Source organism: Branchiostoma lanceolatum, chromosome 8 (genome assembly GCF_035083965.1).
Source record: "Branchiostoma lanceolatum isolate klBraLanc5 chromosome 8, klBraLanc5.hap2, whole genome shotgun sequence".
NCBI lineage: Eukaryota > Metazoa > Chordata > Leptocardii > Amphioxiformes > Branchiostomatidae > Branchiostoma > Branchiostoma lanceolatum.
This window is the reverse complement of record NC_089729.1, coordinates 12,295,325-12,320,985: the sequence shown is the minus strand read 5'-3', so window position 1 is coordinate 12,320,985 and position 25,661 is coordinate 12,295,325. Positions and strand designations below refer to the sequence as shown.

General features: G+C 40.1%; 2 protein-coding genes across 3 annotated transcripts; one reads left to right on the top strand and one right to left on the bottom strand.

Annotated features, from left to right (window-relative positions):
- The first annotated feature begins 4,125 nt into the window (after positions 1-4,125).
- LOC136440548 (uncharacterized) lies at positions 4,126-15,011 on the top strand. Of its 2 annotated transcripts, XM_066436603.1 has the most exons (13): positions 4,126-4,297; positions 6,597-6,726; positions 7,200-7,249; positions 8,061-8,168; positions 8,645-8,757; positions 9,382-9,459; positions 9,929-10,051; positions 10,683-10,757; positions 11,320-11,488; positions 12,104-12,150; positions 12,792-12,936; positions 13,754-13,841; positions 13,877-15,011. In XM_066436603.1, exons 1-12 carry the CDS (start codon positions 4,225-4,227, stop codon positions 13,834-13,836), a joined length of 1,194 nt encoding a protein of 397 aa, XP_066292700.1. In that variant the 5' UTR covers positions 4,126-4,224; the 3' UTR covers positions 13,837-13,841; positions 13,877-15,011. The 2 variants fall into 2 exon arrangements, with proteins under 2 accessions (XP_066292700.1, XP_066292701.1); XM_066436604.1 differs by lacking the exon at positions 10,683-10,757.
- Positions 15,012-16,383: 1,372 nt separating this feature from the next.
- Positions 16,384-25,245, bottom strand: LOC136440635 (uncharacterized; the record flags this gene model as incomplete). Its single annotated transcript, XM_066436709.1, has 11 exons — positions 24,959-25,245; positions 24,193-24,330; positions 23,367-23,617; positions 22,746-22,926; positions 22,124-22,240; positions 21,567-21,832; positions 21,127-21,412; positions 19,408-19,577; positions 18,646-18,790; positions 18,081-18,189; positions 16,384-17,359 (listed from the first exon to the last, which is right to left on the bottom strand). Coding segments are annotated over exons 1-11 (2,730 nt in total), but the record flags the coding sequence as incomplete, so codon positions are not given.
- Between the last annotated feature and the right edge of the window lie 416 nt (positions 25,246-25,661).

The window sequence follows — 25,661 nt, the reverse complement described above, 5'->3', positions numbered from 1 at the left end:
TAACAGTAAAGTGCAAGAAAAACAAAACAAACTGTAATCAAGTTAACTGACCATTCGGACGACACAAACAGTGGTCAGTAGAGCATTGTATCAAGATCATGATAACACCGGGCTGTAAATGTAATGAAGAAAGACAGCAAAATTTAACTTAAAAGAATGAAGTACTGACTTCGTGTCATCTATGATGGGGTACTCCTTGGGCGTTTTGCACTTCTTTCAACCCGCAACACAAAGGCACATTGTAACGCCGTCAATCTTGAACTTGGGCTTGAGATCCTTCTTCTTCGCGTCTCAGAAAGGCTCCTTCAGTCGGTCCTTCGCCTTCTGTATGGGGGCAGGAGGGTGGACACTGACACCGGTGCCGGACTGCGGCTGCAAGCGGTACACGTGATTTAGCACCCGGTCGCGATCCAGCTTGGAAACAAACTTTGCAATAATTGGATTTCCCCGCATTTTTAGTAGAGGATGCACGTTGACAAGGGAAATACTTCGAACGTTGGACATCTTCAGGTTTTCCTCCATAAATACGTAAGCCTTCTCTAATACATTTTCTTCCATCTCAGCCGGAATACCCCAGAATAAGCTAATTCACGGTTGCTACTACGCATGTGCAGTGTCAAAGGTGAAGGCCCCCGGCTTGTAAACAGTGTTCGTCTCAACATTGTCTCGATTTGCATAACAACGCCCAGACGGGTTTTGTTTACGTCTCGAAGGCACCTTTGACACTGCATATGCGTAGTAGCAACTGTGAACTAGCTTATTCAGCCCGACCAATCGCATTGAAACTCAGGTTCAAATCAGCCATGACCCGACAGATTGCTTTCTAAGTTGCCTGAACGACTAAATCTGGCAAAACAAACTCGCCAGTGAGATGCTGGAAGGTGTCAGCTTTTAAGAGATGTTGTCAGATTTACATTTTTGGCACGTTGGAATTGATTGAACGTATCCGCGATATAACGTTTAAAGAAAAGTAGTAGAAACTATTCCAAAGTGCAACTTAGAAAGAGAAAGCAATCTGTCGGGACAAGGCTGGTTCGAATTTGAGTTTGAATGCGATCGACTGGTCGGGGTGAATTGTCTTCCTCTAAGTCGTCCGTAAAGGAATCTCAGAAGAGGGATTTTCCATACATTCGGCAATATCGTCTCAAAAGATTCTGACGGGCGTTGCCGCGCGCCGTATACTATGCAGTATGAGTTTCATTTTCGTACCTTCCTGAACTTACTACATCCTACATGACGGCATGCGTTATACTTATAGCGGTGACAGGAGAGCCAAGTACCGGTTTTTACTACTTCATTACATGCATCTTGGAGGAGGTGGAATTGTCAGGGCAAGGAGGTTAAGGCCTCCTTGGTCAGGGCAACAGGATAGCCCGACAGGATCCTTGTAACCTCTACCAGGCTTCAGAGGCGAGTGGAAAGAGTAGAAATATACAGATGAAATACCAGCGGAGTTAGTCCGCTAAAGGAGTAGCTGACGGATTAAAGATCATGATGACGTATTAAAGGTAAGAGTGACGTATCAAGGGTAATGGGGATGGATTAAGGATTATCGGGTCAGATTATTGGCAATGGTGACGGATTAACGGTAACGGTGAGGTATTTAAGACTTTCGTGACAGATTAAGGCTTATGGTGACGGAGTAAGGGCTAGGGTGACGGATTGAGGGTTACAATGATGGATTAATGATAAGGATGACGGATTAAGAGAAAGGGTGACAGTATATGGTCTATGCTGTCGGATTAAGAGTTATGGTGACAGATTAAGGGTAAGGATGTTCTTGACCTTGTCCATTTTAACTGAAGGTACCACCGGAAGAGTTCATTCTCCCAAGGGGGTGGCTTTTACCAAACAGTCCATTTCAAAACAGTCATTTTTGCAAGGGGAGGGAGATGAAGTGAATTATTCTGTATTTCAACTACTTACTTAGAAATGTTACTTTTCCCCCACATTAGTTACACTAAAACGCAAACCTGTTCATATTTGCTGAAGCAGCTAATATTTATCTCTAGTGTATAGTAGATTCTGGGGATACTCCAGTATTTCGCGCAGGCGCAGAAGGCCAACTTTTAGGAAATAGGTTTGGTACCCTTGGTAAAAGTAGCTGTAGAGGGTTTGTTTCTAGGATATATTGGTATTTCTGAGCTGGATGTTACAGGTAAGGGTTTCTTCCCTCTAATTGTGTTGAAAAATCAGACTTTCATCAATGTTTGTGGTGTCTGTAGGCAGTATAAGTTTGGTGTTTTTGTGTGATTATCAGGTAGAGAAGGAGGTCAAAGGTCAACTTTAGTAAACATGGCCGGATTCGTAGGGGTTGTGCCGATTAGAAAGTTGAAATTATGCTCTAGATTGAAACTTTGGGGGCCTGACAGCCCTGCCAATGCATGTTTTTCATGGACTAAAACTCTGGTAGGTGACTTTTGACAGCTTCTTTCTTACATGATTGCCATATATTAATAATAAGGAATAGGGGTGGATACCGGTTCGGCTCGATCAGGTTCGAGTCCAGGTTCAGGTCCAGAGGTTTAGGTTCAGGTCCGGACCTGAACCTAAACCTGATCCTGTCTAGTTGATATCTTAGTATACTTAGGTAATATCAAACCAATATGTATTTGAATGTTGCACTTACTTTCAATGCCCTTTTTGTCAGTGACTAAAAAGCAGACTTACAACACTTTTTATTTCATCAAAATATAATTAGTTGCCTTACATAAAATATCCAGAGTTCGAAATAAATTCAATAAAACAGCGTGCGAAATACCCGGTTGCGCACTTGCGCGCCCAAGCAAATTTTGCTTGGCGCAACTAATTTCCAAATCCAGGTAGCGCGGCACGCAACCCAATATGAGCGGAGGAAGCTCACAAAAACAGTGTCACTCTCATAAAATTCGGTAAATTTTCACTGATTGAAACACAGAAATCAACACCTTTTTGTTCTTAACCATCCAAACCCGTTCATAGATCGTGAAATTAGCGCTGGAAAAAGGCGAATAAACTGCTGTCGGCAGTGTCGGCCGCAAATCAAGCTTCAACCCTCCCATTTTCATATGTAAACAACAAACCTGTCAGCCCTTCCTGCGTTCTAATTCTCAAGGAGGTTCTCTATTTCCCTCCTTGCAATTCCCAATTCAACACGCCACTCCAACCGACAGCAGGGTAACTCAAAACCTTACATGCTTTAATAGCAAAATCCTCTGATGGATTTTAGCGCATGGCCACATGTTTTCCAAAAACTGGCAGCCCGTAAAGAATCAGAAGTTTACGCCGGGAAAATCCAGTCCATATATGGTTAATATATGCATCCATCCTACGGCTCTGTGGCTAAGGTTGTCATGGTAAAGCTCGTCGGCAAAGCCCTCAAAGGAATTTAACTCCGCCCTCCGGCCTATCTGGCCTACTGAGCTCACGTGCCCGGGCGGTGAAGGGAGTAACTCCGCCCTCGCCCTCCCTGGCCTACTGGGCTCACGTGCAAAAACAGCCGGCTTCCCGGCGGATTACTTTTGACAAGGCTGTGACCGTTAATGCGTCCCGAACTCGTAAAAATTGGCTGTGTACACTTGTACAAGAAAGAAAAAAATGTTGTTTGCCCCATGTTTAATTTGCTGATTCTTCATTTGGAGTGAAAATTTACGCGAGTTTATGAGGATACATGATGCCGATTCCACTGATAATCGGCACCAACCTCGTGGCTGTGTGGTAACGTTAACTTTTAAAGTTTTTTTTCGTTGCATATTTCAGTATCGACTTAAAACTGAACCAACAGTTATAGAAAGAGGTGAATATGGACTTATTTTAGGCTAATCTAGTTTGATTCAATGCTATTTTTCCTCTTCTATGGCCAGAGAACTGAGGAGATGTCTAAGTATTCAAATATTTCTACTTTGTTCCGACTTCCGGGTCCAAAAAACCGGTTCACGACTTTCGGTTTTTTTGACCCGGTTCTTGCATGTTTTTCCGGTCCAAACCGGTCCAGCTGAACCGGTATCCACCCCTAATAAGGAAGCTTCATTACTGTTCTGTGGCCTTCTGTATCCTCTTCTGATGAACTGTCGAGTTCGTTTATCTGCAGTTTTGGATATTTTCGGTAGGTGGCTCTGTTTTACATTGCCAAGCTAGCGGTGAAAGTGATACCGGGTGGTTGAAAGGGAAATGGTAAACAGAAAGGTAAAGATGGCGGCTCTGGTGGTTTGCACGCGATAAAGGGCACCAAAAAACAGCTCTGACATGTCAACTACGACTGGAGGAAGGCCAGAAGCAGGGGAAAACGCAGCTGCCGAGAGCGTAGTCAAACTTCGAGGTTCGTAAATTTGTGAAAAATACTGCTGCGGTGTAGTTTTAGATCACTTCCGGGTTTTTGATCTCTTGTTCCGTTTTTTTTTACCATATTTACGAAAGATTTGGCTACGCAAAATCATGTACAATGTGTTGATTATAAGAGACAATGAACAGAAACACTACTGTAAAAGTAACATTACAAATGTCAGCGTCGGTTTATTCTGGCAAAAATATTTCTTTAATACTGTCACTAAAATAAAGTGTGTCAAAACTATAGGAATGAAGTCGTCAAGCAGATGTATGAAATTGGCTCATTCTCGGCATTTTGCACCTGGTTTTGTAACATTTTTTACTCTTTTCTAGTATTACAATAGGGAGAGGTGAACCGTTAAAAATACAGTACTACAAAAGAGTAGTAAATGGTGCAGTACAAAATAGTACTAAAGAGGCATGAAACACCGAGAATTAGCCGGATCCTTACATCTGCTTGGAGATAATAGTCAAAACAGTTATAGCTAACTGTTACATTTTGGTGTCTCGATGAGGTTGACGACTCTCTGCTTGTTATTTTGTTACCTTCGTTACCTTCGCCGAGAAGGTTATGCAGAGGGTAGCGTTTGTGTGTGTGTGTGTGTGTGTGTAATGTACAGCATAACTCGAGAAGGCTTAGATGGATTGTCTTGATATTTGGTAGGTGGGTAGGTCTTGATGAGACTAGGAAATGATTAGATTTTGGGTCCCCTAGCGGCTTGTTACGGTACTGCAGCGGAACTTCCTGTTTCGATATCTCGTGTTCTGGACAAGCTATGGAACTGATTTTTGAGTGGTAGATAGCTCTTTGGACAGAGAGTAAGTGGTATAGGTTTTGGCCCCCTAGCGGCTTTTTTGGAACTGCAGGAGCAGGTTTTGGTTCAGACTTTGAAAGGGAATAACTCAAGAAGGGCTTGATGGATGGTTATAATTTTTGGTAAGTAGATAGCTTGAGTGATGATGTACATGATTAGATACTTATTATGCAAATCAGTATCTAATTTGCATAATTAATGAGGAAAGTTTATACATCGGCCAAATTCCACGACAGGACTCTCAAACATGTGACATATGTAACTGAAGAAGAGAGAAATATTAATAGATATCAATTATGCAAATGAATACCTAATTTGCATAATTAATGAGAAAATACTATAACTCAAGATGGGCTTGATGGATGGTAATGATTTTTGGTATGTAGATAGCTTACGTAATGCTTTGTATGATTGGACGATAATTATGCAAATAAGATTTTAATTTGCATAATTAATGAGACAACTTTAAAAACCCGCTGTATTCCATGATATGACTATTGACATATGTGACATTTGTTACTGAGGAATTTTGATAGATAGAAAATATGCAAATGTAGGCCTAATTTGCATAATTAATGAGAAACTACTATAAAACCATACAGGTAAAGGATGGCGATTTCATACTTGTGTCATTTGGAAGTTATGTGAATGTGAACATTGTTGAATCAAATTATGGTAATAAGGACCCCATTTGCATAATTCATGATAAATGTTACTTTGTTAGCATAACCTTCTTTGTTACGCTCATACTTTTGTTTTTTGGGTGAAGAAGATCAACTGGTATGATTTATAATTGATGACAAACACCCCTGATATGTCAGTCATAAAGGTTAAAATCATATGGCGAAGGTATGAGGTCGTGGAACTCTAGTTGTTGATGATATATTAGAGGTACTTAATGATTGGTAAATACTGATTGTTTGGTCCTTTGTATTTGTGACTAAAAAAATCCCTGAAACTGTGTGAGAGTAATAAGTGGGTGTGGCCATATTTTGATTGACATTTTGATTGTTTAATGACCCTTTGCCATATATGGCTGTTTCAGTATGAAATGGGTGTGGCTATGGTGTCATACCTGGATGATTGACATTACACACCCTTGATGCCTTACTAGTATCAATTCAGTCTATATTACTGGCAAATAGAATTGTCTTAGGATTTGAAAAAAGTTTAATAATTCTAATGATACAATTTTGTTGATATTGTACATTAATTTTATGCAAAGATGTTATTGCTATAAATTCAAATAGTAGTAGACATTTGTAAGTCTTAAATGGCTATGAATTAGTACATTTTAATTCTATGCAATGTACTTATTGTTTATTTTTGCTTTTTACTTTGTATCTGTTTAATTTCTGGAGCAAATCCCAGTGTTTTAAAGTAATTTCTATGTATAAAGTAAGAGTACTACCGTATACAAGTATATGAATTTTGTCTTGAATTCTAAGTAATAGCCAAATATTTTTTCCTTTTCAGATCATGATATTTTAAAAGAAGGCTGGGCCTCCAAGTTGAGTGGAAAGGCTCTGTTTGGACAGTACCATTGGGACCGGAGGTGGTTCAGGCTTATCCAGAGAGGCGCTGACGTCACCCTGTACTACTACAAGTATGCCAGATATGTTGTGTTTTGTGAGTGGGAGGGGGGTGACAAGGTATAATGTTACAGTTTCTAGTAGGATAGTTGTAATGCATCGTTAGAGCCGTGAAATGAAGGTCCTGTTTCAAAGAGGCCTCTCGAGCATGTTACAACAGCCTCATTACTCAGATGGGTAACCTATAATGGCTGTAATATTTACAACAGAATAGCCAATACTACATGTACATGTACATGTATAAGAAGAAACTAGTATGATGAACAATAACACTTTCAGTATTTGATTTAGTACTTTATGGTTACACTAGTGTCTTTGATCATACTTTAAACTGAAAAGATCAGGCAAGTACTACTAGTGAATTTTTACAAGTGATCATGAAGTAGCCAATAATTTTCTACATTGTATACAGTATATTTCAGTATTGAATTCTACATATGCCTTTAAGAGTTGTTTTGGGAAATGGTTATGGATTTTTATGTTTCAGAGCAATAAAAGATGAAGATCCAAGAGGCCAGGTCAGACTGACCAGTAACTGTGAGTAGTTTTTGAATATAATCCTATTATATATAAAATCACTTACCCTGATTGGTCAAATTATCTTGCACTATGCAAACTGATATGCAATGATGATAAGAATTAGTTTTTATAATGATAATGTTGATTGCATGGAATTGCCAGTATCCGGCCTTTGCTCTCTAATATATACTGTAATTCACTTTATCTTCATGGTAGCAAAATTTCACCATGTAAGGAAAATGGATATTTTCACTGAACTTTAACTTCACGGTGGCAGCAAGTGATTTACAGAACTGAAGGAATCATAAATAATCACGACAGGGTTTTCATGGTGATGATATGTTCACGGTACAGAGGTGACTGTGAAAACAGTGAACATAAAGTAACAGTGAAAGAAACAAGAATTGCAGTACTATGTATTCTAATCTGCCATACACCAAGTGGTTTACTTCTGTAATCAGCAAATTATGGCATTGCACTGTCACCAAATATGTTGATCAGCAAAAGTTGAGGGATAATTTTAAAATCGCCGTTACATTGGACGAGACTTGGTGACCCGCAAACATTATGATCAGCTGACCCCTGAAAATCACTCGGTGGTTGACTCATTGAGAAGATACCGACCATGTTTTTTCAATTTTTTTTATTTACTCAATGGTCACCACATTCTAGCCGAAAATGTCCTTTCGAGCTTATAGACTTCTTGAGCAAGCTTTTTTTTCCTGCTGTATGACGCCTACATTAGGAGTCACTTGAGGATATGTCACAGAAATTTGTTGTGGCCTTTAAACCAAAGATGTTTCATTTTATTGTTCATTGTTGTGGTCAGATGTAGCACGTGAGATTGAAGCAGGAGAGAAGGTGAAGAAACCACATGCGTTTGCCGTCGGGAAACTTGTGGATGATGGAGCAACCAGGACATACTACCTGAGCTGTGGTAATTATCATGATTCATAATCATAAGTTTTCAAAAAGAATAAATCAGAAATATTGGTCTAGAAACATGATACTATATGCCTTTTTTGGGGGCCAAGGATCCCAGATTTTAACAGTGTATGCAACTACTTACTTTATAAGGATTTTTATGAAAATGCTTGATCTTGGAACTGAATGTGATATTTCCTAGCCAGCAGCCATCCTAGTTAGTTTACCAGGGCTCCCAGAGTATGGTACCCTTAGTAAACTAACTAGGATGGCACTCAAGCTGGGCTATTAAAATCCTCAATTAGACTTTAAGATATTGTTGAATTGTAACAGTTCATCAAAGCAAAATTTAAGATTCTGAATCCACTGTCTTGTTTTTCTTTCTTTTCTTCTGATAATTTCTTTTCGTAATGATACATCTAAAACAAAGGATGATAACAACAACTATAGTAGTATTATATGATAATAATTGTGTTTGTCGTTTTTCAGAGAGTGAGGAAGACAAGCTTGAGTGGATAGCTACAATAGGAGCGGCTATAGAGGGTGTACCAGACAGGGCACTCAAGAGAAAGTCCACTGTCAGGGTCAAGATGAAGAACAAGGTAACGTAAGCTCTTAAAATTCTGCTGGGTAACCAAGGTGTTATCAACTTGAAGACTTTCTCAAGAAATTCTTGAACACCTGGATATCTGAAGTGTGCATACAAACGCATCATGGGGATTACTGATGCTGCATTTAGTAAATCTCTTTTGGAAACCGTTTTCTTTCTTAATGCTTTTTCTTGATTAATTGTCTTAGGGTACCAGGAGGAATTATTAAACTTAAAGTTGATGTTAATGTTGCAGCATTAATGTTACTACTCAGGCAATTGTAATTCACTGATTGGTTCTGTGCATGTTTATAGAACTTGTACATATCAGAATTACAAGAAAATCGTAAAACCTTTTCTTCTCAGTTCATAGACGAAGTAGACCAGTTATGACCAATGATTACATTGAAAACTAATAATTTTGCTAACTTGTTGGGCTTCATGTAATTTTAACTAATTGTGAATCCTTTATGTAGTTTGATTACTTATCGCTAAGTTCTCATTTTCTGGCAGATTTTCTATTCTGTGATAATGAAAAGGGAACTACAGAAATGTGACCTGAAGCAAACTTAAGTTTCCAACGTCAATTCGACGTTTTGAATTCTGATAGATTTCTATCATATGTCTTGTATTTTAGATCCAAACTCTTCCTACCTCTGAAATCGGTGCCACAGTGACCAAGCAAAAGTATGAGGACCCAAAGTGGAGAATGCAGGTATTTTCCAACTTTCTTAATATCCATTTCTTCAGTAGCACCTCTGGCTGATTTGTAAGCTGGCCAGAACAAGATTTAGAGGTCACAGGATCGATTCCTGGCATTCTGGGCTTAATATTGTGTTCTTTGGGAAGATATTATAATTTCACATTGACTTTCCTCATTCGAAATTGTAAATGGGTACTTGGCTTTTGTTGGGGAGGTAGAAAGCAGTGAAAGGAGGGGGACGGGCTCCACCTTCCAATATCATGGCCTAGACACAGTTGATAACAAGCAACTGCCTGGATAGCCTCAAAAAGGCTATGGAACCTTTACCTTATATATTACCTGTTATCTTTTTTTCCTTTCACCGTATTCTCTAGAGCTCTTTTATTTGTGTTATCCCACTGTAAAAACTTAAGAAATTTGTGTCTAAATCACCTGACAGTTATTGACATTGACATTAGTGTTTTCTCTCCCATCTTCCCAGCAGTGGGAGGGGCTCTGTGAGATGACTGACAGGCCCGTGGACCAATGGAAGAAGTGGGAGAGTAAAGAGGGCGTGGCTGTGGCTAGGATGTCCTTTAAAGAGCAACCGTATGCTATCATCATGGTAGGGCATTTGCAAACTTTTGCATATAAAATTATATACAATCCGACATTATTCAATTTGTTATTCAAGCAAATGGATAATAGTTTTGTAAAAAGTCAGATGTTTCAGACAACATCCGCTGTCTTTTTCTACTGACTGAATAGAGTCTGAACTTCTGAAGGTATTCAAACAAAACTAATTAAATTGATCTGTAAATGAGGTAAAGAAAATTGTAAGATATGGTTCGAATGAAGATGAAGTCAAGGCAAGGTTGTATGCTGATGCTGTCTAAAACAATCTGCCCATTATCAAAACCTATTCAGTTGCTTGTCAATGAGTAACTTTTTGTATAGAGTACTGTAAATGCAGAAATGTTTCGCAGTGGTTTTATGTTCGCAGTTTTAGTGGTGAACTCTTAACCGCATACTGAAAACCACTGGGAAAAGCCGTAACGGTTCCATTTTTGTCTGTAGCACTACATACACAAACTTTAAACCACTGCAAACTTTTCATTTTCTCCCCACCGCAAAATTGAATCCCCACAAACATTTCCGAATTTACAGTTAATTGCACGTTGATATTTTGGCCTGCAAAAAAAATCGGTGAGGGGCTTTCTTGAGACTCCTTTATTATGCCTGATATGTTCTCACAGGTAGATGGTTTGGTGGCTGCTCCTTGTTCTATTGTCTACAGCTTCTTGCAGCAGGCTTGTACAGAGGGAGGAAAGGTTGGCATACTGTCTAGTTCTAGACTACCTTTTTGCCATACTTCTACCATACATGTAATGATTCATGCATTGTTAACTGCTCCAAGCAAGGAGTTATAAAATCATATAACCTCCTTGCTCCAAGCTGTATTTTAGATTTATACTAAGCATATTATAAGGCTTATTTGCAAATTATTTCTTAGAGTTTTGAAGATGCATAGGGGTTAGTATAAAGGCTAGATGCATGAACATTACATTTTGTAAAATGTGAGCAAAATATGAACAAATTCTCCTTCAGACCAATGTATTTTTTTGGTCCCTTCATCTTTGCTTTTTAAAATCTCAACAACACTTAGTTATATAAAAAGACACCAAGTCAGATTTTCCAAAAGATACTGGATATTATAGAATATTTGAAGCTCAATATTGTTAATGATGCTGTTTTGATTATATTCATTTGAATCCATTTACACAGTATAAATTTTTTGTCTAAATTCTTTAATGTGAACTCAGCGATGCTTGGGGGGTTGATTCATGATATGCTTGCACTGATATTCCCAATTCTTTCCTATTTTCAACATAGCTCGATTACTTCTTTCGAGATGAGAGAGTTCTACAGAGCATTGACCCCGACCGAGCGAACGCCATCGTACAGTGGCACTACAAGACGTCGCTGCCAGGCATGACCCCGCGGGAGGTGTGTGTACTCAGGTCATGGGTCACGGAGCAAGACTCTTACAATGGCACAAGTGGTTAGTATACCCTACATACTATGTAATATATGATGTGATCTAATACTCAATGCGCTTTGATGTTATTAGTGTGATCTCATACCCAGGACATTTAGATGTTCTAAGTAGTGATCTCATACCCAGGATGTTGGTAGTGTGATCTTGTACTCTCCAAGCAGAGGTTCCACTCTGGCTGGTTTTGATGTGATTTTAGGCGTTTTGTCGGACTTTCTATTTTGTTTCATTTTTTTTATTACGTTGCCAAGCCAAACGTTTGGCGGAGCTGAACCTCTGCTTGGAGAGTAGTGATCTTGTACCTGGGGCACTTTGACAAAACATTATAAGTAAGCAGTACATGTTTTAACCTTCTCCCTGCTATCTAACCCCACGACCAATACAACTTTGGTGCCACCTTAGCAGGCCAAAGGTTAAAGTGGTCACAAGGGTATATTTAGAATCACATCCACTCATATCTAATCACTTCGTAAATGTCTTCACAGAATGACATTCAATCATGAATTATTCACAGCATTTTTGTGTTCACAGTTTTTGTGATCACTTATCCACTGGAATCATTTAGACTAAATGTGTTTGAATAACTTCCATTTGTATTCATTTGGTTCTACCCATAATCAGGTATGATGATATTGTCTGCGGCACATGAAAACTTTGTCCTTGAAAAGGTTTGTAGTCTGACCTTACCTTCTTAGAATGAAGTATTCTACTTGTATCTTTGTGGTAAACTGTTTGCTTATGTGGTAATATTTTCTGAAAGTGCACAGTCAAACCATTCATAGTGATTTTATATTTTTTGTGCACTAATAATGATTGTATGGTATCTTTTTTTTTCCTATTATTCCTCCTTTATCTATATATACCTTACCTTTGCGTCATAAGCTCCTTTAATTCACCCAGGAAAGCATATCTAGAGCTCATGTACCAATTGAAAGCAATAAAGCTGACAACTGCAGTAGACAAATATCTTGAGAAGGACCTTGATTAATATTCATACATCCACATTTTTGGAATAGTCCATTTTGCTATGTCAGGGAGGGTCAGAAGGCAAAGGAAAGCAGATGGCTTGAATGGACACAGCCCTTTGTTCTGATGACCCTATGGTGTTCCAAAACCCATATTATACCTTCCTACACCCCTATGTTAGGGTTAGCGGGTGTGTTGGAACATTGGCATGTACCCGGATAATAAGCACATGTCCATAAAATTATCTTAGTTTTATAATGATACATTTTCCTGCTAGTGTTGGTATTGACAATTTTATTTTATTTTGGAATATCCATCATGCTTACTTTGTTTCCAAACCTAGGATGCCACACTATGTAGAGTTGAATTGTCGGGGGTGGTTTTGAAACCAGACTCCACCAATCCCAACAAGACCAGGATGACGTTTCTCGCGCAAGTGGATGTACGAGGCTCACTGAGGGGGATGTTGAAACAGTCATATAAGTCAGGTCAGTGATTTGCGTGGCTTTCTTGGGGGGTACCCAGTGTAGGAACTGTCCTTGGTGCTGAATGACATTCAAACCGATGTAGCAATCTCACACTTTTGTACTCTCACACACAGACATAAGAGTACATGCATGTGCATAGGTTATCAAGATACTGACTATATTTTCACTGTGCTATGTTATTATAACATTCAGTCATTTCAAAACTGGGTCTTCGCAACGTTTACTAGTACTTTGATGAGGGTTAGACATCCAGGTAGTAAGATACGCCAAAAATAGTTACTCAAGCAACTGGCTAAAATTTTGAAACAGGCAGACGTTTCAGACAGCATCCACTGTCTTTCGTCAGTGACCAACGATAAGGCCTGGAAAACCAGATTTATACCAAAACTCTGAAGAAGAAAAAAGGAGCTAATTGAACTATTAGCATAAACCTTGTCTTGAATTAATCTTCTTTTGAAGACTACGTCAAGACATCCTAAATTGTCTTAATCTTATTAACATATCTATTCAGAGTTTTGGTATAAATCTGGTTTCCAGTCCTTATCGTTAGTCACAGACGAAAGACAGCGGATGCTGTTTCAAAATTTTATCCAGTTGCTTGAGTAACTATTTTTGGCGTGAACTATAGTACTGTCTCTTAGCATTACAAAATTGAGACTTCACATGGTAATGAATTGTAGTTGCAGAAATGTATTTGTCTAAATGACTAGTTATTTCTTAGTTAAGTTCAATAGCAGTATCAAAGGTACTTTTTAGGAACTTAAGATGAAGTGACCCTGACCTTGTCAAACTTCCTGTACTGATATACTTTTTATAGGTCTGCTTGTTCGAGGCTTTCGTACCAGCTACCAACATCTAGTGGAGGAGGCCGCCACGTACATGAAAGTCATTTCCATGTAGTCAAGGTTATGGATCAAGGGACCAAAGGTCAAGGTATAAGGGGCCAAAGGTTATGGATCAAGGGACCAAAGGTCAAGGTACAAGGGGCCAAAGGTTATGGACCAAATCCATCATCATACAAAGTACTAATTTCCTCAGCTATGAATTTTGATAAATTAAAAGTTGCCTTATAGCAGTCTAGTTGTTGCGAAACACTCAAAAGTTGCATTTTTTTTACAAATATGAATTGAATGTTACTGTTGATTCTGATATCATTTTGAACAGAGACAAAATGACATTAGTTGATAATCTGATATAATTAATTATGCAAGTTTGCTTCTGGACAATACCTAAGGACATTTGAGTAATAAAATGAACATGGTACATATCACTAATAGACAAATAGTAAAGGAACAGAACTATTTTTGTATAATCATGAAGAAGCTAACCTGTAATTCAAGTTGGAATAATCATGACATTTTCTATCTAACCATTATTGTCTCCTCAATAGGATGCTAACCATTTATTTCTATAATTTCAAGGTTGATGCAAGATATCATTTGAATGTGTTTCTTTCTTTTCACACAAAAAGTATATGTATTTTCATTTTGTTATTTTTACCCCAAATTAATACATTTCTTTGCTTGCAATTGTTGGCTTTAGGTTACTGGTGCTGTATTACTCCAAGAAAGAATTTGACCATGTGACCAAATTAATTGTACAGACACGGAGATGATCCCATAGCTCCCCCTGCCTCTTTCAAAATTGCCAGAAATGCTAATCAGCAAAAATGACATGGACACGTATCCACTTTCTCATTACTTGAACTGCTTAATTTGATTGACAGCAAGGATCAGTCTATGGGCCTGTAGGAGCTGTAATCAGATTATACTTCTTCATGCAGCTGACAAAATGAAATGTTAACGTTACATTGAAAAAAGTGCCAGTATAAGTTATACATAATGGAATGTAATAAACTAGATATATAAATGTACTTCAAACTTTATCAGACCAATTCATCCAAGTAAAATGTTGGTCTATGTGAGAAAGAATTCAGAAGATGAAATGCCTGTAAAAACACAATCTTACAATTTAAAAAAATAGACTGTTCAAGATGTATTGTCACTCAGGATCTGGAGCTGTGTATCTCTTATCTTATGTGGTAGGAAGAAAATAAATCCAATCTTCTGACCTAACATCTGTTGAAAGTTTCATTGTTGGTATTCGGTCTTTACAGCTGTCACACATTTAGGTTGTCATTTGCCAACAAAAGAGCTTAACTGTCAGTTGAGGTGACCGTGTGCGTGTGTGTATCTGTGTGTATGTATATGTGTGCATGTATATGTGTGTATGTGTATGTGTCTAAGTATCTGTGTGTGTACTTGTTTAGTCCCAGCCGATGGCCAATAGATAGATTATATAAATGTGTGTGTATACGTATCTGTGTGTATGTATCTGTGTGTATGTGTATGTGTGTGTGTGTATGTGTGTGTGCATATATATGTGTGTGTGTGTATGTGTGTGTGTGTATGTGTGTGCAAGAGTGTTGGAGATATTAACTCCAAAATAACATGATAAGTGAGAAGCTAGGACAAGAAGCAGTTTTAAATTTTTATTCTGCGACTTATTTTCAGAATATATTTTCTTATATACAGAATTGTTTTTCCTTTCGATGAAGGTCTGATGCATAGATATACAATGTTTACAATCTTGGATTTGGCATGACATGACAGAATAACATACGTTTAAACTTCATCGTCATTATTACTTGCACTTAAACCTACCACTAACGGAAGGCATTTGTAGCATGCCTGGTCAGTCAACTATATAGCCATGTCATGTGTATGTTACAGGTGTCATAGTTAGAATAAGCTGCAATCAGCTAATATACCTGTCGTCAGCCGCAGTTAGAAATTCTAAACTCTTTCATGGTCAAGGTGGAAGTGGTGGAGGAGGTGGAGGTCCTGGTGGGCCTGGTGCAGGAGGGCCTGGTGGACCCGGTCCAGGAGGAGGGCCTGGTGGACCCGGTCCAGGAGGAGGGCCTGGTGGACCCGGACCAGGTGGAGGGCCTGATGGTCCTTTGGGTGGAGGGCCTGGTGGACCCGGAGCAGGTCCTGGTGGACCCGGGGGAGGCCCTGGTGGACCAGGAGGAGGCCCTGGTGGTCCTTTGGGTGGAGAGCCTGGTGGACCCGGACCAGGAGGAGGGCCTGATTGGCCTTTGGCTGGAGAGCCTGGTGGACCCGGACCAGGTGGAGGACCTGGTGGTCCTTTGGGTGGAGGGCCTGGTGGGTCCGGTCCATGCGGAGGAGCTGGTGGGCCTGCAGTAGGAGGAGGGCCTGGTGGTCCTTTGGTTGGATGGCCTGTTGGACCCGGACCAGGTGGAGGGCCTGGTGGTCCTTTGGTTGGAGGGCCTGGTGGACCCGGACCAGGTGGAGGGCCTGGTGGTCCTTTGGGTGGAGGGCCTGGTGGACCCGGGGCAGGTGGAGGCCCTGGTGGAGCTGTAGCAGGAGGAGGTCCCGGTGGTCCTTTTGGTGGAGGTCCTGGTGGACCCGGAGCAGGAGGAGGTCCCGGTGGTTCTTTGGGAGGAGGTGGTCCTGTAGCAGAAGGTCGACCTGCAGCAGGAGGAGACACCGGTTGTCCTTTGGGAGAAGGTGCAGTAGGTGGGGGTCCTGATGGGACTTTTGGAGGAGGATGTCCTGCAGCAGGTGGAGGTTTAGCGGGAGCTGGTCCGGGGGAAATCCCATCAGTGGATAGTAGGCTGTACCTAGAGGCAGTTACCCGTTCTATACTCAACCTTGTACTATCCGACAACGACAGTCGAGGCATCAGTGCAGTTTCTGACTCTCCAATAGACAGTTTTGACACCTTTGATCCCGAAGAAAGGTTTGATTTGAACGAATTGGGAAGTTTGATGTTGGTAGATGTTCGGGAACTTTGCTCTAATCTTGATGGTTTCTCAACAGAAGATATGATGTTCGATGAGTTAACGCTGGGACGGTGGAACGGAGCAGGTGACATAAGAACAGACATCCTTCTCTCCGAGCCAGCCTTTGTCTTCGTGGTTTCTCCTTTTGCCTCTGAGAAACCATTGCTTTCTCGTGACTCATCAATATCTTTGCTGGGACTAGATGGAGTTAATACAAGCGACATCGTCTCGATGGTACCTAAAGATGGTCTCTTTGAGTCCTCTTTGGTATCTGTAGGTAATGACTTGTAGTCTGTTTTCTTGGTAGACGCTACAGGGCTTGACGGTGGACTAATGGGAGCCCCGTCTGGGATCTCCCTCACTTTGCTCAGGGAGCCTACTCTGCTTTCACCCCACTCTACGTCCTCCAACCCCGCAAACTTGTGGTCACCCTCAGGAACATCAGAAGGAATCAGACGTTCCTTTTCCTCCAGTTCGTTGATCCGGCTTTCTCGTCTTGTACGGTTTATGGTTTTTAACTTAGATCTGAGCTCATTCATGGTCTTCTTGAACGTCGCCCTCTTCACCCCTTTGGGTAGATTGGGAGGTATGGAAGGTAGTCTTCTACGTCGTTTCCATCTGCAGTAAAGGAAACAAAACACTGATATTTAGAACCAAAAATTAATTTTACATACTCCATTCCATTTTGCAGCATTGATCAGACTCTTATGAAAACTTTAATACTATAGTACTAGGGTAAATGAAAATCTTCATATTTTTCGCGTTGGTTGCAAAAAGGGCCATTTTTATCACTTGGTAACGTATAGTTACGTATTCACAGAATGCATTTACTCGTAGCTGGTCAAAGCAGTATAGTCAAGATTGTATGTATGGTGGTAATGCATATACATGCATTAAAATTGATCCTTCAAAGTTTGATATTCGTCCTTGATGGGCGAAGCCAACTCAACAAGTATATTTTTCGGGTTTCAAACCTTTGCATTATCATGTAGGAATAGGTAGAAATGAAACCAATACGAATATATATGTCTAAAACAAGGTCTACATCACAGAACTTTGGATTATTTGACATTGATCAGTTTATGTCCGAAGGTCAAAACAAAAACAACCACTGCAGTTCCAAACAAGCCACTAGGGGACCCAAACGTACACAACTTACTTCCTGTGGCATGGACTATCTACCACACAAAAATCATGATCGTAGCACTTGCAGAAAATTTTACCTCAAACTTTGAAGCTCCGCTGCAGTACCTTAGGTACCCGCTAGGAGGCCCATTATCGAATTGAACTAGGGGTTGCAACAAAAGTATTGTCTAAATTTCAGTTGGGACCCACGAACCTTGATTGACAACTGCACCAGATGAGACAGACAACCAGTCCAACAAGGATGGCACCGCTGACAATGGCCAAGAAGATGATCAGATACATCATATCACGGTGGTCGTACACTGGAACAGAAAGCGACAGTACTAGCTTAAGATTTATACGTACAGCATTAGTGACGGCGACGTCTACATTACAATTTCGTCTCTTGAAATATAAACGCCTTCAAAGGTTTTCTTATATAGACTATGACTAGTCGACTAGAGAATGATCTACTTCTATGTGGAATTCAACACAAAACAATGGTTCAAGTCCAATCTCGAACACTACATGTAACGTACGCACTACGTCATAAGTATTTCAATTGAATCTTATCGAACAGCAAATGTTACGTAAATAATGCCATTTTGTTCGAGCCTTTTAGGATAGCTTAAAGAAGTTGTTCCTAATCAGAGCAAGATAGATTCCTGCGTAAATATAAGCATTTGGGCCGAACCTTTTTAGGATAGCTTAACGAAGTTATTCCTCATCAGAGCAAACTTGATCAAACTAAACCAGGTTAACGCTATATAAGATCTCACTCGAGGCCCAGTTTGACGGCATCTGTACTTTCAGCTGCACGACTTTCTGCGGGATGTCCACTCCAGCCAGCTGACCCTCACACGCGTACAGACCGCTCTCCTCGCGAGAGAAGTTCGTGAAGTGGAGGTGTGAATAGATAGTTTCCTATTGGAAAGATCCAAAATGCAAGAAGGCAACACATTAGAGACAGAATACAGCATTATGTACACGACACAAGTGACCAAAAACAAGCACATAGCATGTAGCACCACCTAATGTAACGTTACAGTAAGTACAGTTAAAAAAATATATACTCACATACATGTCTGACAAATATAGTAACGTTATGTACAACAAGGTGTTATACCTTTGTACACTAAATGGTTTTGTCAAAGTAGTAAGTTTATCGGTATGTAATTGTACGTCTAAATATGGGTGGTTGTGTCAAATGTCCCGATAGATATAAATATTGAAAGCACAGAAAAAACAAGGTAGGTCGATGTTTGAAAAAAAAGAAAAGCATACCTCAATGTCAATTTACAGTGATAATACATTCTTCAAAAGTGGGTATTCATTGTTCTAGTTGATAGCTTTTACGATTTCTTAAAAACGCATTTGTGTTCTTACGGCTATGGAAAGTCTATCAAAGAAGGGTAGTCTAATTTCATGGGCACGTGGTACATAAAACCATTTTATCAAGTCCCCTGGTGCGCCCGTTTGTTAAGGATAAAACGAACATAAACTTAGAGCAATGGAGAGAGGGTTGATAGACATCTTCTTACCGATTCCAAAGCTCTTGTATTCGTCAGATACACATGTTTCGTGTTTCTTATTTCCAGTCCATCGTGTTTCCACGTCCGGTCATCCATTGAGATGTCCAACGCTTTTTTGTCATCATGACAAGTCAGAACAAACTGATCCTCCAGAGACTTCTCCAACACTATTACCTCCACTGAAATGTCCCGTCAGAAAGAAGCAAACATGACATCATGTGCACATTTGCATGATGTAATTATGAAACCACGACATTAGAATTACCAACAATAAAGAAATAAACTGGCGGAAAGTTTTATATGGTATGCAGATAATAAAAAAATGTCACAGCCACCATGATACTGGTTAGTTGAACCTGACAGACCTATACATTTACACGTGTATAATGTAAATTGAATGTAACGTTGGGTAACATAAATTCGCGGGGTACTTAAATTCGGGATTTGTAGAAAACGGGGTATTTAGGGATATGTGCTAGATGCAACATCAGTAATACCGCTAGAAATGCAAACTTGACAGACTAACGTATTAAGAACACTGTCTGAAAAGCTTCGATAACCATGCATTAGAAGTTGGCTACGTCAAAAACTCTCCGTCCCTTATTGTCACAGTCTGAGGGCTTCGTGGGAGAACTATACCACATAGTTGTTCGCTGGTTTATAAGACAAATGTCACATCCGCTTCCTGCTCAACACAATTATTTACAATACAACTTATTAGAATCTCTTTTGCTAACCTACAACTGGACTCTTAGTGTGATTAATCATCAAAACGCCTCTTTGTTGCTACAACCAATGGCTACGGCACTACGGTGGATTTTCCCGCCGCCATATTCGTTACCCAGAATCCTGCTATTCGGCAGACGACAAACGTTTGCGAGGAACACTTTTTTGTCCAAATGTTGTGTGTGATAGTGGACTGATGGCGATATTTTCCTCAAAGTTGGCTCTTAGCACACGCAGAAACACATGGACATAGTAGTATTACCATTTCTACGGCATCCAGCTAACGCCCCGATGAATAATGTACAAATTTCCATGACGGTGGGGGTGAACTTTGAGTAGCGTTCTACCGACTCAACACACGGGTTGTTCCCGATGTGTGCGGTACGGCCGTTTTGTCCTGCATTTTTTTACTTGGACACGTCTATATCCATAGCACTCTCCTCAAGCCAAGAATGGAACGAATAGCTGCTGTATAAAATGTGATTAGCGGTAAGATATTCAAGACGAGTCTTCTCTCCCGAATTAATGTGCCCCCCCTGTCCGACAGCACTGTCATTGTGCGTGCGGCGGACGGTAGTTTCAAGTTGAAATATTATGGTGTCACCACGACTAGAGACAAAATCTACCATATGTATGATTAGTACAAAGATAGTACATGATACTGACAGAATAATAGAAAAAAAGGATGGTTTATTGTTCTGCTAGATTGATTTCAGTCAACCATTATCGGAAAAATCCCGAATTTATGTTACCCAACGTTAACGACATATATAATTCAAATTTACCTGGCAACGTCCTGGTTTAACCATCCAACATGGCGGACAACAGCTACGTCATGGTCACGTGGGTACAAGAATCCCACACGCAATCATAGTCAGCACGACTCAGTTTTACTCATACCACCTTTTACAAATTTTCAACAAAACAAAACAAAACACAACACCACGCACCTTTTGTCATATTCACCCATGTAACCCATTGATAACTAAAGTGATTATTTACCAGGATAGGTCAATGCCTTTACGTCAGCAAAGTCCGTTGTTGTTGGGGTATAGTGTTTGTCGTTGACCCACACCTCGTAGACTTCCCCGACAAACTTTCCTCTGTTTGCGATGTCGTCGGGAAGGCCGGACTCGACCAGGGTGCCGCCGACATATACCTCGGTCAAGAACGCGAGGTCGGCCGAAGACAGGTGCATGCGGTGTTCGGTATGAAACATCGCTTTCGGCGTCCGGATAACCAGGTACTCTTTTGTGACGAAAAGCTCGATAGCAATCACCAAATTTCCCTGAAAATATGTGTAATATTGACGTTGATTTCGATATTTCACTAAAATGGAAATTTGCAATGGAGAAAACGTAATTTTACTATAAATACCCTTTTCATGATATCCATGAACAAAAAAAATAGTTCACATAAGTTCATATCAACATGTTTCTTACATGATCAAGTTGGCTGAGTGCATCTATCCTGGCCGTCCTCCCTCTGAATTGTACGTTTGCTTCAAACGTGTCATCCCGATAAGACAGCAGCACAACCGACGCGAGCCTCGAATCGGCGGCAGCGAACAACAAGCCATGAGTTCCGAGTAGTTTGGCGCACAAGATGACTTTCAAAAGGATGTCTCTATCCTGGGAACGAGGTTTGATCGCTCCGAGAGGGAGAATTTGGTCCCCTTGAAATACAGCAAAATTCACGCCGTTTGTATCTGTAGTAAAGGGGAAAAAAATCATACTTGGCAATACTGAAGACAGCAACTTATTTGACGACACTGATGCACATGCATACCGTTCTTACTTATATGTGAATTGTCTGACTATCCATCTCTCTCTATGTATATTCTCTCTATCTCGCTCGCTATCTATACACCCATCCATCCATCCATCCATCCATCAATCCAATGCTTCTATATGTCTATATTCGTGACACTATGATCAACCAAGTTATTGTAACCGTACATCAAAATGTTTGACTAAACTGAAAATGTCATGCTACTTACCGTGCACAATCTCCACTCCTTTTGTGGCCACGGAGGATGTTTCAGTCTTTCCCGATCCGGCCTCTATGTCATACAGCTCTCCATTCAACATCACCATAGCTACGTAACATTCGGAATCTGTTTGTCCATGGAAAGAAAAGGACATCAGGATTGTTTATTATGCATAAGAATTGACCATCTCTATCTCAAAAGCATCACAAAATAGCAATAAAACAATCAAAACTCACGTTTATGTAGACTAAAAACAAGAAATGTTGTAAATTTGTTCCATGCATGATGAGGCACTACATATCCAGTACCAAGGACAGCATATATTTAGAAAAGCGCCGATAACTTTAAATGTTGTCGAAAAATAGGATGTTTTTACTCATATGACTATGAAGGAATATTGGTCCACCATGCTTGATAGTTAAACTTGAAATTTACCAGATACATTTTAATATGTAAATTTGTTATAAGAGTCACGTGAAAATTCTTCCAGGATCAACTAACCAGCATAACCTTGTGACGTCATATGCAGACGACTTGCAGTTATTTTCAACCCTACCTCGCGATGTCTATACTGCTTTTAAGGTCATCTAATCATAGTGTCAATGTTGTATTTCAGTTCTAACTTTCGTACCTGTCTGACTCATCTGCTTTCTTCCATGTCTGCCCCCCAGCCAGAAATACCCATCATGCCTCAGTCGGATGTCGCTACGGGTGTGTCGCACTTCCTCTTTGATTGTAGTTAGGGCGTGGTCTACCCTCATGGTGACCTGTGTCGGTTCTACTGTGAATAGAACGCTATGCCATTCATCTTTCTGTGAAAAAATAGACATTTTGATTTTAGAATATACAAGGGTGTTTGGACGTGACGTCGCAGACGCCATATTGGTTTACTGAACCTAGAATCAGACCTAAAATTTTGCATGTGTATATTGCACATATAATTCAAATTTATCTGCCAACATCTACGTTTAACCTGCTCCATGCTAGGGTAGCCTTTTGGCACCATAATTGTGTTGGTTACGGAGTTAGGCAGCAGGGAGAAGGTTAAACATAAAGCATGGCGGGAAAATACTAGTATTACGTCATAATCACGTGAATGCACAATGAGTGTCATGGCAGCCAATCACAAAAACTGATAACACAATGTGACAATGGTGCGATGTGATTTGGGAGTGTACGAAATTTTGACACCGTCTTTTATACCTTAAAAATTTGATAACAACTTAACTTACCTATTATAATGCAATCTCACCTGTAGTATGGAGCTTTCAATTTTAAGTGGCCCAGTTCCTATGTCAAATTCCAATTCTAAAATTCCAGATAGCCACTTTAAAGTCACATATCTCCCAGCATTCTTTTCTGCCGTGCCGAACAGAGGAAGGGGATGCCGGGAGTTATGAAAACAACTGAATCTGAGGTAAACTCTAAGGATGATGGGAGCGTTGGTAGGCATGTGGTAAGTCACGACGGAGTCCATTGGAATGTGTAGTACTTCTTCTAGCACTGTCAATAAAGCACATAGGTACATGTAAGTAAGCATTTTTCATGCAGTCAGATACATTATCAGAAATCGTCTGTAAGCCCATTCGTAGATTCGAGTACGCACGTGCAGTGTCAAAGGTAGGAGCCCCTCAGACGTACACAAAACCCAACAGTGCATTGTTATGCAAATAGAGACAACGAGTGCGATAACTGTTTACAAGCCAGGTGCCTTCACACTGCACATGCGTACTAGAATCAATGAAAGGGTTTATTGGATCGGAGTGTCACTCCGCACGATACCAATTAACATACATGTATATCTTTTTGTAACAATAACTTGTAATACCATTTTTCTTCCTTTACTTACAGATATGCTTACAGTTTACGTTTTAGCGAAGTTGATCGGAAGATATACGGCTAATTTCACAGATGATTGATAACTGCGATTTGAAAGAAATACTCTGTTCGCATCTAGTTTCGTAAGAGTGTTGCGTACTGTACATGAACTATAATGCGTAAAGTGATAAAATGTCGCGTCTCTGATAATTTACGAATGTGTTGAGGCTAGACCAGTTGAAATATAGACGTAACATTACCTTTGCAGGGTGACCAAAAACATAGTTTGCTAGCTGGAATGACGTCACACAGTGTTGGGTTTGTGTAAGTACATTGCCCCATCCTGGCGCGGAAGCCCACACCACACGGCTTGCTACAGTCCGACCAGTCGTGGTCCTCTTTGGAACAAAATGTTTAAGAAATAAAAATATTTTCTACTATACAAATAGTATCGGAAGAAATTGATTCTTTGCTGCTGCCTTAACGTCAAACAAAACATTCACACATACATACCCCTTACACACGTATATATTACATACACACAGAGGAGTATATATACACAAAGGCAAGTGCACGCACACATACACACACATACACACACACACACATCCATAATCATGACACATACATGTACACACAGACACACACACGCACACACATACACACATACACACAGACACACACACACACACAAACACATACAAACGACCATGAACAAAAAGAGATTTTCTTGTCAGCATGTATATAACGTTACTGAAAAGACTATGCTATTCATTTTTATGACTATATTGCCTGGGAATCTTTATGATCCTAAGACGGATATTGTGGTATTTCCACGAATAAACAGTCCATACAATGCATTTCCATTTCTTAGTCATTTTGATTGCTTAAATTATTAAACTTTACAAAGTCAGAGAAACGATTAAGTTGAATTGTGCTAACATGTATGTTGTATCCTTCATGCACGGAAACAAAACAAATTTGAAGTTAACTTTTAAAGAGGAAGAGAAAAAGACGATACCATACCTTCGACTCTGACGACGGCGTTGGTGTAGGCAGTCGTTACCAAGGTCATGATTGTTCCAAACATGACAATGAACTTCACCCTTAGACTCATACCGTGGCCACCACTTAAATAGACAGATGTGGTCGGTACACACTTCTAGAAGGCAAACCGGACGAAGTGATAACATCACGGATGATCAGATTAGTTTACAGTTGCTAACCGTGTTTCACTACCACTAGAGAAGCTTTATCTTCGGACGATGTTGTGAAAACGCACACACAGGTAGGGAAAGCTACAGAGTTCCATTTTCTCGAACGGCGGTTTGTTCGAATATTCGAAAGAACGTGTTTTCGGATGACCTCACAGTACGTGCCACGGCCTTCGTTACATATAGTTAGCATTTGCACTGGCACTTTAAAAATGTTATAGTAAAAATGCACAGGTTATGAGACAATTTCCATCGGATAGGACGTTAATCGGAGGTGTTTGAGAAGAGCTACACCTCGAGCACATTCAAAACTAATAAAAAATCATTACAATTATTAAATAGCCTGGCCATCTGTCGAGTTCTTCATCGTGACGGGCGGGCGCCGTGACGGGGTCGTGAGCGCCATGACTATTAATATTATTACTGTCAACAGTGAAAAATGTGTTATTGACAGGATGCGCGGGTATAATTCATTCTTCCACTAAATCGTCCATTCATTTGTATTATTTGATTCT

Coding starts and splice junctions, on each gene's coding strand:
- LOC136440548 (XM_066436603.1), top strand. CDS start 4,225: ATGTCAACTACGACTGGAGGAAGGCCAGAAGCAGGGGAAAACGCAGCT. Junction 8,169..8,644: donor GACATACTACCTGAGCTGTG/GTAATTATCATG, acceptor GTCGTTTTTCAG/AGAGTGAGGAAGACAAGCTT. Junction 9,460..9,928: donor ACCCAAAGTGGAGAATGCAG/GTATTTTCCAAC, acceptor CCATCTTCCCAG/CAGTGGGAGGGGCTCTGTGA.